The sequence below is a fragment of the Exophiala dermatitidis genome (genome assembly GCF_000230625.1).
Source record: "Exophiala dermatitidis NIH/UT8656 unplaced genomic scaffold supercont1.1, whole genome shotgun sequence".
NCBI lineage: Eukaryota > Fungi > Ascomycota > Eurotiomycetes > Chaetothyriales > Herpotrichiellaceae > Exophiala > Exophiala dermatitidis.
Genome location: NW_008751646.1, coordinates 4060780 through 4077950, shown reverse-complemented (window position 1 = coordinate 4077950; position 17171 = coordinate 4060780). Strand labels below are relative to the sequence as shown.

The window sequence follows — 17171 nt, the reverse complement described above, 5'->3', positions numbered from 1 at the left end:
TATTCATCATCAAGCAGCCCGCGGAGGGAAGCGACCAGACACCGGATGCTCGGAGGTTGTTTTCTCATCTACTGATATAGATCGAAGGTTTCTCCTGATGCCAGCGTGATATTGGAATGCTTATAACGTTACAAGGGTTTGTTCTGATCCAATGACCACGGCCCCCGCTCGGCTGTGCCCGGTACATCTATCTGTATATGAGCAGCGCCTCTGCATGGCCACCTGTTTGAACTGACTGCTAGTTAACTCTGACGCCTCTTGATACAATCTACCTGATGGCACAGAAACTATCCTCCATAGGAGCCGGCCTTGAACGACGCTCTGTTGTTTCCGTCCTCCTCTTTCCCTTCCATCCTTATGCTTCCAAGCCATATAGACTCCTCCTGTTCCGGCGTTCCGACAAGGTCAGCACCTACCAGAGGAAATTGGCGCCTATCGCAGGTTCTATTGAAATCGACGATAAATCACCGTTGGACGCCGCATGGCGGGAGTTGGGTGAAGAAACAGGCCTTGGGCCGCAACAAATTGAACTCTGGCGGCGTGGCCCTGGATTTGAGTTCACTGATGAGAAAGCAGTGACTGGATCAGAAGGTCCGAACACGAAGAAGGGTCGGATATGGACAGTCCATCCGTTTGCCTTCCGAATGAAGACGCAGTTGGTGGATGACAACAACAATGTGAATACCTCGGTCATGCGCCTCGATTGGGAACATTTCAACTGCGAGTGGCACAATGTCGAGGACATACTGAGTGGCAAGATACTGGATGAGTGTGTGCCTAGACTTGAAATCACGCTGGGTCAGGTATGGATTGGTCCTGAAAGCGTCCTTCATGAGGCTGTCGAGGAGCTGCGGTTGGACCATGTTCACGGGGCGAGAGAGCTGGCAACGATGGCCGTCAAGAGTCTAATCAAGATCGTGGAGAATGACCAGCAAACCGCAAAGGCAGACACCCCTCAAGATCTGGCAAAATGGTGGGAAAGCTTTCGGCTCAAAGCCTTCCACTTGGCTGTCAATGCTAGGCCAAGCATGGGCGCAGCAATATCGAGCGCCATTGTGACGGCTCTGCGAGATGCACGACAGCAAATAGATGGAGCACAAGTGAGTATCTTCGATGAGGTCAAGGAGAGCCTCGAAGCCACTGTCACCAAAAGAAGCCTCATTTCCAAACGAGTGAGCGATCAATTCTCAGCATTCCTTCGAGAAAAATTCCCAGCGCAGCCCGCAGATGGCAAGGAGAAACAAGTACTCAATATTTTGACTTTGAGCTCCTCTTCAACAATCAAAGCAGCGTTAATACATGCGCTTGAAACCAATCCTTCGCTTATGGTCGAACTTCGCATCCTGGAATCACGTCCACTTTGCGAAGGTGTGAGCCTGGCAAAAGCTTTGACAGAGGAAGCTCAGAAACGCCAAACCGCCGAGCGTGAAGGCCGTGGTTTTCATGATCGTCTGCGAATCGTTCTCGCAACCGATGCGTCTGTAGGTGTGCTCAGCAAGAATGTTGACCTCGTCATCATTGGCGCCGATCGTATCTCCGAGACTGGAGACGTGAGCAACAAGACTGGATCACTACCGGCCGTTTTGACGTGCAAGGAGGTCACCAATGGCGCCGCAAGGGTGGTGTGCATCAGCGAAGCCGAAAAAATCGCATCCCCGGGCGCTGCCGCCGACCACCCCGAAGAGGACAACGACCAGGTTGAGGTCGCCAGCGGCTGGAACCTACAGTCTCAACCATCTTTGTGGGACCAGATGGTTGCGGTGCGAAACGTCTACTTTGAATGGGTACCTTACAAGTATATCGATCACTATGTTTGTGAAGACGGTACCCTTACTACCGAGGAGATCGAGAAGCGATCCAAGCAGATAGCGGACTTGACTGCAGATGTTTTCTCCGTCTCTAAGGTCAAAGACTTCCATGGCTGGCACGAGCTTAGAGCTGAGACACGACACTGACGAGATTCCTTTCTAATCCGGACGCCCCAGTCATCCATGGTGACGTCGTTTGCGGGACTACTTATTGGACGAGACGTGAGAAGGCGCAGAAATACCTTGTCAGGATGGTGGGTGCAATCTCATTAGATACAGGCACCCTTCAAATGTGAACTTCCTTTGCATTAGCCGGAACGTCCTTTCCAAAAGGTGTCACCAGGACGCCTTCAGTATGACTACAAATTCTCGTCAACCTCACGGATCCATGGTTTTATGAAATCTAAATACCCCGTTGACATCCGGACAAGCTAGCTCCACTGTTGAGTCTTGACACCTTTGTCGCGTGAATCCCGAAATCCGATAGAGACCGTCCTACATCAAACAGCTTGGCTTTTCAGCTGCACTGTCATGGACTTGGGCACTTTCCCGTTGACGCCGCTGGTATCAATATTGCTGGCTGTCTTCACGTCAAGGACCGAATGACCATTCGGCTGAAACACTGGCACTTCGTGACTTCGAGTATCAGGATCTGCAATTGACTGAAAGACTGGTGACTGCGGCTTGTTGACCAGCAGCTCCAAACACGCGCCAAGTTCCTCAAGCAAAGTTGTGCCAAACTCCAACCAGTCCTCGAAGGTGACAATCTCCAGCGTGAGAGAGTTGTCCTTCAAGAATGCTTGGATTTTCCACTCCCGGAGTGGCTCCAGATGGGGATAAACAGTTTCCATCCGACTGTTTGCTGAAAGGAATGATAAACTTTCGACATGCTCGACATCCTGGTGCACAACCGAGTCAAACCAGTTGACCGTCTCTGGCCAGTCGGTGCAGAACTGTGCAATCTCCTTTAATCCCATACTCTCGAACCGCGAGCTTTCAATGTGTTGCTGCTGGACAAAATTCAGCAAGTCCAGTCCGGTCCAGCTATCACCAAATCTCACTCTGACCGGGACATACTGCCATGTCGGCCCCATTATCAGGTCACAGTTGGGGAGCCCGATGTTCCGGCCACTGACAACCTCTCCAAATGTTACGTCTCTTGTTGATAAACGGTGTGCGAGGCAAAGCGCCCACGCGGCGGTTGGCAAAGTGGCAATGGTGATCTCTCTGTCCCGACCCGAGATGTCAAACGTCCTGGAAATAGCAGCAGGCTTCCTTGACTTGAGAGCAATATTCGGGCGCAGTACCGTCATTGTGGAGCCTTTCAGAAGCTCACGCCAGTACGGGATGGCTTTGGGAATGTTTTCTCGGAGAACGTAGTACACGAACGACGAGAAAGGCAACGTCTCTGGAACTGGCCTCTGTTCATATAGGGCAGCAAGCTGATGCAACAGGCGAGGCAGGCAGATCTCGTCGTATTGAGCATGCGAGATTTTCAGGATCAAGCAACTCTTGCCGCCTTCGCCCTGCACAAAGAAGAACTTCACAAACGGTGTACCCTCGGCCATCTTGGTCTGAATGTCCAATTCGCACAGTTTCTTTGCAAACTCTTTCAAGTCTCCTTCGACTTCATACTCGACAATGGGGACTTCCAAGTCTTCTAGCACAACACCGCAACACCTGCCTTGTATGTTGACAAAAACAGTGCGGAGGATTTCGTTACGTGTGACAAGCTCTTGACAGCTCTTGAACATGCGTCTTCGGTCAATCGGGGTGTCGAGATAAAAGAGCTCGTATCGTGCCGAGTACCGGGGCAGATTGGTTGTTCCTTTGACGGCAATCTCCTGCAGAGGCCTTGCGGGCAGCACGTCTTTGATCTTCCACTCTAGACGCAAAAGCTTAGGCCGGACTTCTTGCGATACAAACTTCTCCACATCGCTGATCTCCAAGGCCGAGAAAGGCTCCGCGGTCTGAGAGGTTGTCTCCTGAGGCGCCGATGCCTTCATCACGTCGGCCAGAGTACTCAGCACTCTGTGACTGAAGACCTGTGCAACACTCAGCTCGAGACCCTCCAGACGAGCCTCTGACACAAGCTTCATGACCCCGATTGAATCTCCGCCCAGAGCGAAGAAGCTGCTTTCAGGACCAATGTCTTTTTCGGGAATCCCTAGAATTCGGCTCCAGAGCCGACGCAGCTGCTCGCGCTTGGCAGTCATCGGTTGGGTTGCGTTATCCTCTCTCTTCATCTTGGCCTGAACAGCCTTGTGTTCCTTTGGTTCAATGATTTTCGGACCTAGGAAAACAATCGTCCCATCGCTGTTGAATTTTGCCCTATGTCCTGTTTTGTAAAGAGCGGTCTGCGTGTCAACTGTCTCCGGAATCCAGTCAGGTCTATCAACCAGCTCGAAAGGCAGCTTGGTTACGCTTTCAAGCAAGAGCTCGCCGACAGCGCCAGCTGGTACCAGTCGTTTCGGTGTGTCAGGATTTACAATCCAAGTCCGCCGTGTGTTTCCAGAGGCAGCGCTTATGTCTCGTTCAGTAGCCTGAGAGAGACTGCGGACACCTAGACCAGTCAATGGCAGTAAATCTGCTGGGCTTGGATCTTTCATGATTTCGAGGTCGCAAATGAGTTTGCTGGTGTCCTGGCAAAGTTCCTGGACAGTGCGCCCAAAGTCTTCAAGCACTTTCTGCATCTGAGGCCTATCGACAGTCTTTGAATCGAAGCTTGCCATGGTCAAGAATCCATGAGAATCCAGAGAGCACACCAGCATCAACGCATATGAATTGAATTTGAGCGCCTCTTTCGCAGCTTCAACATCATTGACAGGGACAAAGCCATTGGCTGGGCAATCTTTCGCGGCAGCGGCATCGTTCTGCTCATCCGCAGTATTCGGGTGCAAGACGATTCCCGTCCGCAGCTCGCACGCCTCCCGCGCATCAGCACTCAGGCGCCTTATATGCTGCAAGCCGATGTGTTCATGGGGGATGCGGAGGATGGTGTGCTCATGGACACTCTGCAAATATTCCGAAATCTGCATATTCCTGTCAACCCGGACTCGTGTTGGTACGGTGGCAATGAGAGGTCCTTCGATTTCGGCAATGCCTGGAATAGGTGCATTTCGTCCGGTAAGAGTCTCGCCAAACACTGCATCCTCTTCGGACGTGTAGCGCGCCGCCACGAGGGCCCATGCTGCGCGTATAGCAGTCGCAACGGTCGTGTTGGAATTGACAGAGCTGGGAAACTGATTGTAATGCTCTAGCAATGAATCCGCACGCGGTTGATATCCCGGGAACGGTATTACTGGAAATTGTTGCCCCGTGGCGCCCTGCAACTGCTCCCTCCAGAAGGTCTCCGAACTGGGACGATCTCGATCAGTCAAGTATTTGATGAATGCTTTGAAGGGAGTTGGTTGGGCGGTCTGCATGCCTCGGTAGGCTTTGTTGACCCTATCAATGATCAATGGCATTGACCAGCCGTCATACAAAGCATGATGAATGGTCAAAACAACATGGGCGGGGCCTTGTTTCTTGTCCGTCACGAGGCCGAACCTGGCGAGGGCGTCTCCCAGACCCATCGGTTTGCCGTTGTCAACCTGCAAATACTCTTCGAGGCTGTTGCTGGTGTACCAGGGCAATTTGCCCTTCACCACAACCTGAACTAGCCCATGGCCCGGCACCTGTACAATGCGAGTACGCAAGATTGGGCAAGTCGCTGACACGACCTCGAAAGCCGCCTTCAATAAATGAGCTGACTGGGCGTCTGCTAGATCGACCACTCTTTGGGCAATGTACGCGTCGTTGTACTTGGCCGATAGTGCCATGAGCCCTTCCTGGAGCGGAGTACAGGGATAGACATCTTCGATGTCTGATGGCGGGAGCTTGCATAGACTTGCCACCTGTGCTTGAGCATCTTCTACCTTCCAGCCGGGGAGAAGGGAAAATGGGGCTATCTCCGTTTCGGGAGTGTCACTGACACGCTCCGCCATCGAAGCCATCCGTGAGAGAGTGGGGTTAGCAAAGATCTGGGCTACAGTCAAGGACAACCCTTCTGCTCGCGCCGCAGCCACAAGTTTCATCGCTTTCAGGGAGTCTCCTCCGAGTGCGAAGAAGTTGTCCTTGACGCCAATGTCCGCCTCTGAACCCAAGAGCTGCTTCCAAATCTTTTGCAGGATCTGTTCTGATTCTGTTTGGGGTTCATGGTTATCGGCCATTTCCATCCTGAATTTTGCCAGTTGCTGGGGAGTCATTGCGAGCCCGATGTCTTGGAGCCTCTTCCGGTCGACTTTGCATGACACCAGAAGTGGCATCTTGCGCAGTGGAATATATGCCGTGGGCACCATGTAGATTGGGAGATTCGAAGCAAGATAGTTCTCGATGGCTGGTAACGATCGACGGAGCTCACTGGAGAAGGATATGTGCTCACCGGCTTCAGCCGCGTCTGAAGGCTGCATATCTTTTGCCTCTGCTATGAAGGCCACCAGACTGGGTTCACGATCTTTTCCTCCTGGCGTGATCACCTCGGCTGCCACGCTGGCCCCTTCCGGCAGCTTTTTTAGTATGTGGTGTTCAATTTCTGCGAGCTCGACTCGTTGACCTCGCAGCTTGACCTGGCGATCCTTTCGCCCGACAAACACCAGATTCCCGGACCCAGCCGGATCATACTTGACTAGGTCACCGGTCTTGTAAAGGCGCCCGCGCCTTCCGGGGACGGTCGATGAGCCTGCGAGCAACCATGTTGGATCCTCGATGAAAACCTGAGCTGTTCTTTCGGGGTCGTTCAGGTATCCCACTCCCACAACTGAGCCCTCAATCAACAGCTCTCCTACCGCTCCAACAGGAGTCAAGGTATTGTGATCGTCTGGGTCTGTTATCCAGGTCACGCCTCCAACTCCTTTGCCGATACTTGTATACGGCTTTGTGACATCAATCTCGTTGTTGATGGTGCAACCTACAGTGCATTCGGACGGGCCGTAGGCGATGATCAACTTTGTTATTTTGCTCCAGACGGCGGCATCGCCTGCTGAGAGCGACTCGCCTCCCAGACCAAGCACCTCTAGAGATTCTAGGGCATCTTGTGACAGCAGGCGGGCCACGGAAGGAGTCATATGGGCCATGTTTGCGTTCATCGCCTTGATGGCTCCACTAAGGTCATTGACTCTCTGGTCGTCCGATGGGACACAAATGCATCCCCCGTTGACCAGCGTGCACAGCATACAATCAATGCTCACGTCGAAAGCATATGACGGAAAATCGAGCACTCTTGAGTGCGATTTGTAGCCGACTGCCTCTGCTCTCGGTATTGCTCCGGTTGTGAAGTTTTCATGTGAGATCATGACTCCCTTTGGTTTGCCGGTACTGCCAGAGGTGAAGATGATGTAAAGGAGAGCGGAGGGGGGAACAGGCGGCAGCGATGAAGAACCTGGCTCTTCGCTCAATTTCAAGAGCTCGGGGCCGACCACAACTGTTCTCGCATGAGGCGCGATTCGCGCACCCAGAGCGGCCTGACTTTGAGATGTGAGGACAACTTGTGCATTGACCTCGGCGGCAATGGTGCTCAGGCGTCCTTCAGGCTGCTGTGGATCGGTGAGGACAAATGTGCCACCAGCTCTCATAACGGCAAGCAATCCAACGACAGTCCACATGGACTTTTCGAAACACATGGGCACTGATGTGCCCAAGCGCACACCCAGGCTCGAGAGCTGTACAGCCAAATGGCCAGAGAGTCGATCGAGTTGCCCATAAGTCAATTCACCATCCCAAGACAAGACGGCTTGTTTGTCGGGATGCTCAGCCATGTTTTCGGCGATGATGTCGTGCATACAACGGCTGATGACTGGAGGAACATCTTTATTCCATTCCCAGAGTCGGGCTAATTCGTGGTCGCCGACACGCAGCGTTTCCGCCACGGTCTTGTCTGGATTGAGCGAGACGGACTTGATGATGTCAACAAATCCATGGATCTGGAAGTCGGCCATCTCTGGAGACAGAAGCATGCCTTTCCGAGACCGCCGCAGACAAAAGCGGTTTTCTGGCAGTCGGACATCTATGCCAAATGTTGAAGAAGCCTGAATACGACTCATGTCAGATTGACCACCCGGAGTTTCAGAATGGCATTGACCTACATCGTACGTCTGGGCTGAAGACAAATCAGCAGTTGCAAGATACAAGACCTGACGTTCCCAGTCCACTAGGCCTTGCAAGCCTCGGGTGAATGCTGTCAATGTTCTTAGGACATTGGTAACGGTTTGTGTTTCACTCGGAACAATGTCGCTCAGTTGGGCCGCTCCAAGTCGTCGCGACGATTGAATACCAGTTTCTAGGTCATAGACGCCCCAGAAGAAGGCATCGTCGTTCCTGGTGAAGGTGCCACGATGCAGCAGAAGTGCCCATGCAAGCACCAACAAGCCAACCTGCTCTTTTCCTGACTTGGTGTTCAGGAGTTCCAGCTCGAAAGACGGCTGATCTTTCCAGCCGTTGCGGAAATCATCTTCCTCCTCTGGAGACGTGGAAGCCGCCTTCGCGCGGAAGGCTTCATGCCCGTCAACGTGGTCGGTCATGGGGCATATGGATTAAGCAAGACCCAAGTTTGATACAGCACAATCAAACTAACACTGTTATGCGCAACGACTGCACTATTGATAAGTCCTCAAGCCGTGCTTTTGATGGGGATTGCCTCTTCCAGGCTTGATCTGATCTTCCCAGCGTGGTTTCCTAAAGCCAGCCGTTCGTTGAACTCGATTTCACTTGCAGATTTACCGTTCTCGAGCCACGTGTATGCTCCGAAACATCTACGATTATTCTAGTTGCTGGGGGCGTGACTGGTCTCCAAGACAGGCCAACCGTTTGACAACATATGCCTCTACCTAACACTCGAGAAATGGGTACCATGTAGGTAGTATGGATACCGGAACCAGGACCAAAGGTAAATAACCGGAACCCCCCTATCACGGCGCAGATCGTCGCGGCGGGACAAGACAGTATCATCAATCAGTCCTTGGTTACCTCCTCACAGTGGTTGTAAGTTCGTGATACGGTACGGTAATTTTTGATGGAACGAGTGGGGATAATCAACCTGTCACGACCTCCGACGCCAATCCAACGACTATGGATCGCGATCTGCCAGCGCCTGGGTCAAGGCGGGCCCTGACCCCCAATTTTTAGCCCGACTTGGCACAAGGCTCCGATGCTGCAGTGACAGTTCGACTGGTCCTCCTCACATATGGTCCAATACCTACAACTGTACCTAGGTACAAGGAAGACTGCGGATGGTTGCCAACAAACTGCTACTGCGATCACGGAGGTTTCTTCACGCCAACACAGCGGATCGGAATTCGGAGCCGGCATCTGTCAAACGTTTTGTGCTGAGTGTCAGGCTGACCGACTACAAGGTAGGTACAGCACTGACACTACTGCTGTCATTGTACTTACTTTTAACGATGACCACGGTTGGCATGGTGCGGTGGTGTACCATCCAAGGATGGCATGCCGCAAGTTACTGTAGGTACATGCGTTCGTTGCCTTGCTACCCTACCCAACCCTACCCACTTGCGGCTTTTTTTCTTTCTTCTTGTCATGTCCTCTCTGAGTATCAAGACCCAAGCCCACCATGCCAATTCGCGTTGCCCGCACTTGCCAGGGTGAAACATGCCGGCGCGGAGACCATGCATGATCCCTGCCCGCTTGGCAGGTAGTTGACAGTCAACGCCGATTTTCGCTCTGGGCACCGCATTCGAAGACTCGGAAGATGGAATGTCGTCATGTCGTTGCCATCCCACGAGCGAGCATGTGCGAGATCCCTTCGTTGTGATTTGGGAAACTTGCGTGTTCTCGCTTCTGCGGCCTGACCGGGCTGTAACCAGGCAGGATGGGAGGTTCGCTCCTTGCTTCGCTCGATGAAATCAGTGACTTACGGTAAGTGCTGTACCGGTAGCGGCCACTGGTGAGCGAACGCCTCGATCAATCCATGCGCAGCATGTTTTGCAGCAGACCCCGACTGTCTTGGTCTTGCTCTAAAGACCTGTGCAGTCATCCCACACTGGCAGGCAAAATATGGCTCGGGTGGTTCACAGTTATTAAGTGAGTGGCAGGTAACACGGAAACCTTGGCAAGTCCCTAGGTTTGTAGATAGGTAGGCCTGCACTGTACCTATGTAGGTAGGTATATTCGATGAACATATTCCCGCTTACTAATGGATGGCTGTTGCTCTCGCCGAGAGTATTTGTTTCCGCATTGCCAACGTAGAATGCAAAGTGTCACAACGTAACACAACGCAACGCAGAGCAGAAAAAGGCAAACGGCCACACAGCATTTTTTCAAGCAGATAGTTGCCTTCTTACAGCTGTCATACCAAGCAGCCGCGTTCCATGAGAACTCAGTCTCAACTTGCTGCCTGAACTCCAGTTGTCTCCTTCCACGGCTCAAGTCAGCTCACAACTTTGCCTTCGCAGTCGCCGCCGCCGTTGCCTTGTTTGCGCTCGGTTTCTGGCCTGAGGCTGCTCCTTTCCCTTTTCCCTCCGCAATCCTAACATTCCCACCCGGCAAACCAAAGCCGACACATTGAAAGAAGCGTGTTCTTTCACACCTAACAATCGCCGACCGTTTATGCGGCAAATCCGCGAGCTTATGCACATGAAATCCATTCTGGGCATCATACCCCAGCACATTGGCATTGGTGTACTTGGGCTCCCCCACGACCGTCATTGTCCTCGGTTCATCGAGAAACAAATAATGCACCAGACTAGACCACCAGGCACTCGCGCGATGGGGACCACGATACCTCACGTCCCCGACTAGCGAATGTCGACCTCGATCCCAGTCTTGCGGCGCGGGGGAAATATAGACGCCCATATGGTCTTCTTTGGCCCAGTAGATTTCAAAGTAGGCGAAGAAGACGTCGTTGAATTTGGCCAGGATTGCCATTTGATGCGGGTCCTCGTCGATCCGGCGGAGGTAGTCCCGGTGTTGGTCGAGTGTGCCGGTTTCGTTCCAGCCTTGACTTACGCGTGGGTCGTTTTGCCATTCGTGGAAAAGCCGGAGGTGTTCTGGGTCCCGGTAGTCGAGGTGGACCATGGAGAAGAATTCGTCGAGGTGCGGGATGTACCGGCTGTAGATTACGGAACCGCGCGATGGTTTCGGTGGGCGGATCGGGTGGGATGCGTGAACGGGTCGTCCGGCGAGTGAGAATGTTAGGGTGTCTTCGTGCGGGAAGGGTGGGAAGTTGGAAGTTAGGGATGATGACGCTCCGCTGTTGGAACTCAAGTGGTTGAGGTGCGAGTAGAGGTCGGGATGGGCTACCCATACAGGACGCGTGCCGAATGGGGAGCCGGCCCCTTGCCAGAATGCAGAGCGGGTGATCCAGACTTGAACAGATTGAGATTGAGGTTGTTTATGTTCGGGCCGTGATGGTGCAGGGCGCGGCTTTGCGAGGCCCGTCGCTTGTAATGCTTCAGAGAGCCTTTCTGGAACAGAAGAGCCACTGGCAGCAGCAGTGTTTGTCTTGTTGGTTTCGTTGTTGCTGCTGAGACCGCCCAAGTCGAGCCGAAACGACTCGATTTCCGGATACAGTGTCACCAAGGCATAGACCAGATTCCAGATCTGGCCTACAGTGACATTGTTGCTGTTGTTGTTGTCGTCCCATGAAAGATAAGAGATTGGAGTTTGGTGGAACCGTGCCCATGCCGAGTTGTCTCCTGCTGCTGGAACGAACGCTGCATCTCCCTGTTCAGCTGCGAGGTCACTGAACAGGAGAGAATCGTTATGCAGCTGCTCGGGCGGTAGGATGGCGCCCGAGACTTGGGTCTCTGAGAGCGCGAGGTTGAGGATGGGTAAGTCGTCAGCGGTCTCGGATACCACGCGGATTTCGTATGTCGTCTTCCATGGTTCGGGCAGACGAACTGGAGGCAAGTATTTTGACGACAGTGACAGAGAATCCGAGGATGAGGCCTCATGTGGTTTCAACTTTGTGGTTTTCGACGAGGCTGATGGTGCCTCGATCGGAGTGCTTGCCATTCTGGCTGTAGGGTTGCGTTTTGTTTTGATCTGAGAGACTGGACTCAACAACTGAACCGAGGCAAGACTTTGACGAGCGGTGGTTCAAGTCTGCGAGAGCATCAACTACCCAATAATGCAGTTGATTGATGTTGAAGTTGGTGTTGCCAACGTTTTGACTGGAATGAGTAAATGAAAAAGTGTGACTTTGCTTTGGAACCACAACACTGGGTCCTGGGCTGTCTCCAAACCGAGGAGGACTTGGTATGATCAACGGGCGTATGTGAGAGTGACACTGTGAGTTGGCTGCTGGAAGTCTAAACAGACACTGGGTGTCCGTCGATCGAATGTATGTCTGCCTTAGCGAAGAAATTGAGCCGATCACATCCCAATCCAATGTCCACGCCGGCTGCTGGACCGAGGCTGTTGCTGTTCCAAACACTAACAGATCCCCGATGGGCAGGCTGTCACAGGAGTGTCATGGCCAGTATCCCGATTGCGGTCGGAAGTTGCTGCTACACCACTGTCAGCACTTTCACGATGGCGATCAAGGGCACAACGGCCGATCCGATCCCAATTCTGAAGCAAAGTTTGACAGAAGCCGTTCTTCGGTTGTCGCTGGCTAGCTAGGCTGGCTGGTTGGCAATACGGTAGTACCTTAGGGCAGGCAGCATGTACGTACAGTGTAGTGTACAGCAGCCATACCATCAGTGACGCGCTCCACTAGTCCTGAGGCCCACGACGCGCCGTCCCTCTTGGCCGGCGGCATATCCTTATAGGGCAACTCAGCGTTGGGGAGTTGGTCTTCCTGCCATGTCAATGACAAGTCGACTCGACTCGGCCTCTGCTCGCTCGCGAAGGTGGCAGGTCAACAAAGTTGAAAGCGGGTTCTGAGCCACTGCATGTCTCGCATTCCATTCCACGTCAAGCTTGCTCTGGGCACTGTATGGATTGTCAAATAATCAAATCGGCGATTCATTCCATTGCGGAGCATCGCCGAGCAAAAAAGTTAAACAACAAGGTCGACACACGGAGGTGAAGACAAGAGAGTGGACATCGGCGACAGGGCTGCAAAGAGAAATCATTTGGTGGGGAACGGAGTGGAGGGGTTGGCGGGGTGTATCAATCAGATTAGATCATCTGATTTGATGCAATTTGATTATCAGATGAAAAATTCTGCTGTCTCGGTCTCGCTTACAGATAAGATTATCCCTGATTTCGCCGAAGGCCGGTCGGTCTGCCTACCTTAATCTGATAAGATGCAGCTGTCAAGGTGGATGACTGGCTTGGCAAGGCTCGGCCTGTCAGGGGTGCTGGGCACTGCAATTGATTGGTCGGTTACTGGTAGCGAGCTCGCAAAAAGACCAAAGATGGAAAGTTGTGTCATTTGAAATGGGCGTTTGGTACGGGTCTGTAAGGCTGGTAACGTTAATACGATATCTTTAGTTTATACTTCAACCTTACCCGCCGTAGCTGTTTCATGCATGACTGCAGGTGGACTCAGAGGTCTGCTCCACAATTTGGCCTTACAGGGATGTCATACCGTGGTTACAAGATGTAAATCGGAGAGCGAGCGAATGCTGAGCTGAGCTGGACTGCCCGAATCGAACCCGATCCTTGTCGTGGAACTGAGGCTGGGAACGGGAATTGCCAAACTTTGCACATCTCCGATGGCTATGAGCCGACTTCGGACTGGGACTGCTTGAAAGTATGGCGTGCACTGGTAGTGCAATTTGTATACTGAGCTGCGGTGAGCGAAATATGTCCGCCACTGGCATTGGCACCGTGTTCTGCCAAGAAGAAGACACGAAGCCACAGCAGCAGCAGCAGACCCGGGCCTTGCGATATCGCGTCCCGTCGTGCCCCCGGAACCAAACCACTAGCAAGATTGATTGCAGCTGATCACGAAGCACTGCATGACGGACTCGGGATGGCAGAGCGGCGAGCGATCGTGAGAAGTGGAAGAACTCGGCGCTCGCAGCTGATCAGTCATGCTGCGCTGTCGACGACTGACCGACCAGAGCCGTTCAGGAATGATAGTAGCGTGTTCATGGCGGTACTTGCGTCTGATTGATAGACCTTGACGGTTCCTCGCATTGCCCCTCGACGGCGGATGCGGCCGAATGGCAGCTGTGGCCGCTACAATGTGACAACATGAAGATGACATGAAACATGTAGACATGCTCGTATGGTCATATCTGACCAACAACGCCAAGGGCGCATGCGATAGATCATCGGCTCTCTAATACTCGAGACGAATGACTGCGTAGCCTTGTGTAAAGTTTGAGTACTGGACAGAATAGTAAATTGGCAAGCTTGAGCAAAATTGTACTATAATTCATTAATTATTGCGTTTTGGACTGTCCTGAGGAGGAGTCTATTCTTCATCACCTTCGTCTATGCTGCACGCCGCCTTTCATTAGGGATATCTCTTCTGTGCTGTACTAATCATGGAAAACTGAACCTGTCGTAGTTGCGAAAATAGTTCAACCGTGATGACCTTTGGGTGGCCAACCGTGATGTTCTTTGTTGGGTGGCGTGGGTGGTCTCGAGTAGACAGTAACGAACCCGGAGAGCGACTTGCTATGTCTCCATGATGGCTGCACGCTCGGCGTCACTGTAAGTTGGGCGGGGATTTGAGAGACTGCCGTCAACGACGGTTTGACCGGTGCAGGTTGCGACACTGAACTTGCAACTGTGTTTGGTTTGGGCTTCCACCAGTGAGGTTGTGGTACGGTCACAGTTGCGGTGGCACTGGCACTGGCAACGGTGTTGGGCTTTGCTTTGGGCTTCCACCAGCTAGGCTGTGATACTGTTGGGCTTGGGGCCGAGCTTGAGACAGTGGTAGGCTTCGGTTTAGGCTTCCACCACCCCGGCTGTGATACTGTCTGACTGGCACTGACACTTACGACAGTGTTGGGCTTTTGTGAGACGGTAACACTTGGAGCGGAACTCGGGATCGAGCTGGCGACAGTGTTGGGTTTTGGTTTGGGTTTCCACCATCCAGAAGGCGACACTGTCACACTGGCACTCACGCTCGCACTGGTGACGGCACTTGCAACAGTGTTTGGTTTTGGTTTCCACCAAGGTTGTGACACCGTCGGGGTGATTGTGCTTGCCACTGTGTTTGGCTTTGAATTCCAGCTTGAAATTGGCGAGACTGACGGTTTGACAGGCGAGCTGACACTTGGTTTGGGCTTCCACCAAGGTTTTGGAACCGAAGCCGTGGGACTTGGAGTAAAGCTTGCGACGGTGTTAGGTTTCCACGATCCGGATGGTGATACAGTAGGTAGAATAGAGTTGCTGGGGGCGACTGTATTGATCAATGGCTGCGGAGGTGGGCCCTTCAGATGTCGGGCCTTCAGTTGAGCTGGTTCCGGCACTGGCTCAGGAGGTTGATTTTCTGTGGGTATTTCAGGTAGTTCAGGTATTTCAGGTTGTGGGGGAGGAAGCTCGACCGCAAGATCAAATGAGCCCGGGAAATCTCCTGGCATGGCTTGTTCCTCCAGCATGAGTGCTTGTTCTGCAGCTTCCTTCTCCGCAATCTGTCTCTCCTGCTCCTCCGGTGGTAGAGCTTCAAACGCAGCTTTGCTGAAATCCCACAGCTTCACGCACTCCGGGTCCCAATTACAAGCTTCCACCTCTCCATACACGGGATGCTTGTATCGAGGATGCAGGGTCGGCCAGCCCGAGGCATGGTAATGGTGCTTCACCAATGCGTTACGGGAGTTGTGCGTCCCTGAGTCCGAATGCCCTTGGCCAGCAGCAAAAGCCTCGACGGTCAAGACGAGAACACCGCCGACAAGCCGCGACTCGTCCATATTGTGAAAGTATTCCCAGGTTACCTCCTTCTTCTCGCGCTTCGACATCTCGGCCAGAACGGCATCTGTAAACGCCGACGGCCCAGTGCCACTAATCACATCATCAAAGTTGAGCGAGATCTCCGAGATAGGCACGCCCTGTTGCTCCGAGACTTCGTATAACCAGTTGATGATATTCTCGACCAGGTGCAGCATAACTGGCAGCCGTGGCTTGCACATAAACGTCCACTGACAAAATGACATAGCTTTTGGGCCCAAGATTGGATGGTCTGCGAATTGCGGCTCATCAATCTCGACCCCAATGATCATATCAATATCTTGCTCCCTGAACCGATCCTTGTCCGGGATGAATCGGTCGATGGGTTTCAGCGCCTCTACATCGATGTCGACATAGAGCCCTCCTTCAACATACATGACCAGATATCGCAACAAGTCGGCTTTGATAATCTTGGCCGTAAGCGACCGGTAGACGTGGACTATATCAGGACGATTCAGCCCGTCGGGCCCGAAATGCTCCTCGACATATTGCACGTCGTTGCTGTCGGTCAAAACTTCGTATCGATAATCCGGATTTTTGGTGACCCATGACCGTGCGCATGTCAAGTCTCTTTCTTCAAAGTCCAATGGGTCGACTTTCCATGACTGCCATATTTTCCTGGGAAACGCTCCAGTTGCCAGAGTCGATTGGTACTCATATGAAGTCCTCCTCACCAGCTCGGATGGCTTGTTCGCTGGTACTGTATGGTAAGAACTGAGTTGCGACAAGACCAGGACGACGAGCGCGCAGCAAAAGACGTAGATGGACAGCCCTCGATAAGCCTGCTTTGACACTCGCCGTCTGATACGGCCAAACACGCCCGAGTTCACTCGTGGGAGTGTCATGGCTGCGCCGCACGCAGGATTTGTGAGCCCTCCAGTGTCAGGCGTTGAGGATGATATTTGGTCGAAAGTTGTTCATGACGAGCTTAAAGTCGAAGCTTGCCTCGCGAAGATGAGGGGAATAGAGCTCTGGTAGCTAGACCAAGCTACCTGCTTAACTTCACCCAGTCACGCTATTGCTGTAGCTTTCTCGATGGATCGGGACCCAATGTGAGAGTGGTAAAAGATAAGCCGAGGCCGGCGGCCGCATGAGGTACCTTGGGCATCGCGACATACACTTTGGGTGGTGCGGACTGTGCCATCATGGATTTGGCTGTTCAGCATGTGGTATTCTTTGAAGCCGGCGCCGATAGCGTTCCCGCCTCAGGTCAGGGTAGGCATGGTGTGTAGCTCGCAAGGTACCATAGGTGCTAGTCTCGACCAGCCTTTGTGTACCGGATGCTAGATAGTGTAGAGACTATTGAGATCAACGAACCTACCGGAACCACCTGCGTCACTATGACTAGCTATGCTAGCTCACAGTGGAGTAGTACTGCATACTACCCAGCCGGGCACATAAAAGTGTGAGTCGGGTGGCTGCATAGATCCCGAAGGTGTGTTAGCTTGACCTCTGGGGCAAAGGCACGCGACAGTAAGGCATGTCAAAGTTGCTTGTTCGTCTTGTCAACCGCCCGTC

At 52.8% G+C, this 17171-nt stretch overlaps 4 protein-coding genes across 4 annotated transcripts; 1 reads left to right on the top strand and 3 right to left on the bottom strand.

Annotated features, from left to right (window-relative positions):
• Nucleotides 1–19: 19 nt before the first annotated feature.
• Nucleotides 20–10045, top strand: HMPREF1120_01439 (uncharacterized protein). The gene has a single exon (XM_009155458.1). It carries the CDS (start codon nucleotides 276–278, stop codon nucleotides 1953–1955), a length of 1680 nt encoding a protein of 559 aa, XP_009153706.1. The 5' UTR covers nucleotides 20–275; the 3' UTR covers nucleotides 1956–10045.
• On the bottom strand, nucleotides 2309–8365 carry HMPREF1120_01440 (nonribosomal peptide synthase Pes1; the record flags this gene model as incomplete). The annotated part of the gene is made up of 1 exon (XM_009155459.1): nucleotides 2309–8365. One exon carries the CDS (start codon nucleotides 8363–8365, stop codon nucleotides 2309–2311), a length of 6057 nt encoding a protein of 2018 aa, XP_009153707.1.
• Nucleotides 10046–10235: 190 nt separating the features above from the next.
• On the bottom strand, nucleotides 10236–11816 carry HMPREF1120_01438 (acetyl CoA:N6-hydroxylysine acetyl transferase; the record flags this gene model as incomplete). The annotated part of the gene is made up of 1 exon (XM_009155457.1): nucleotides 10236–11816. The coding sequence occupies one exon, from the start codon at nucleotides 11814–11816 to the stop codon at nucleotides 10236–10238; it is 1581 nt and encodes a 526-aa protein (XP_009153705.1).
• Nucleotides 11817–14281: 2465 nt separating this feature from the next.
• On the bottom strand, nucleotides 14282–16498 carry HMPREF1120_01437 (glycosyl transferase; the record flags this gene model as incomplete). Its single annotated transcript, XM_009155456.1, has 1 exon — nucleotides 14282–16498. One exon carries the CDS (start codon nucleotides 16496–16498, stop codon nucleotides 14282–14284), a length of 2217 nt encoding a protein of 738 aa, XP_009153704.1.
• Nucleotides 16499–17171: the final 673 nt, after the last annotated feature.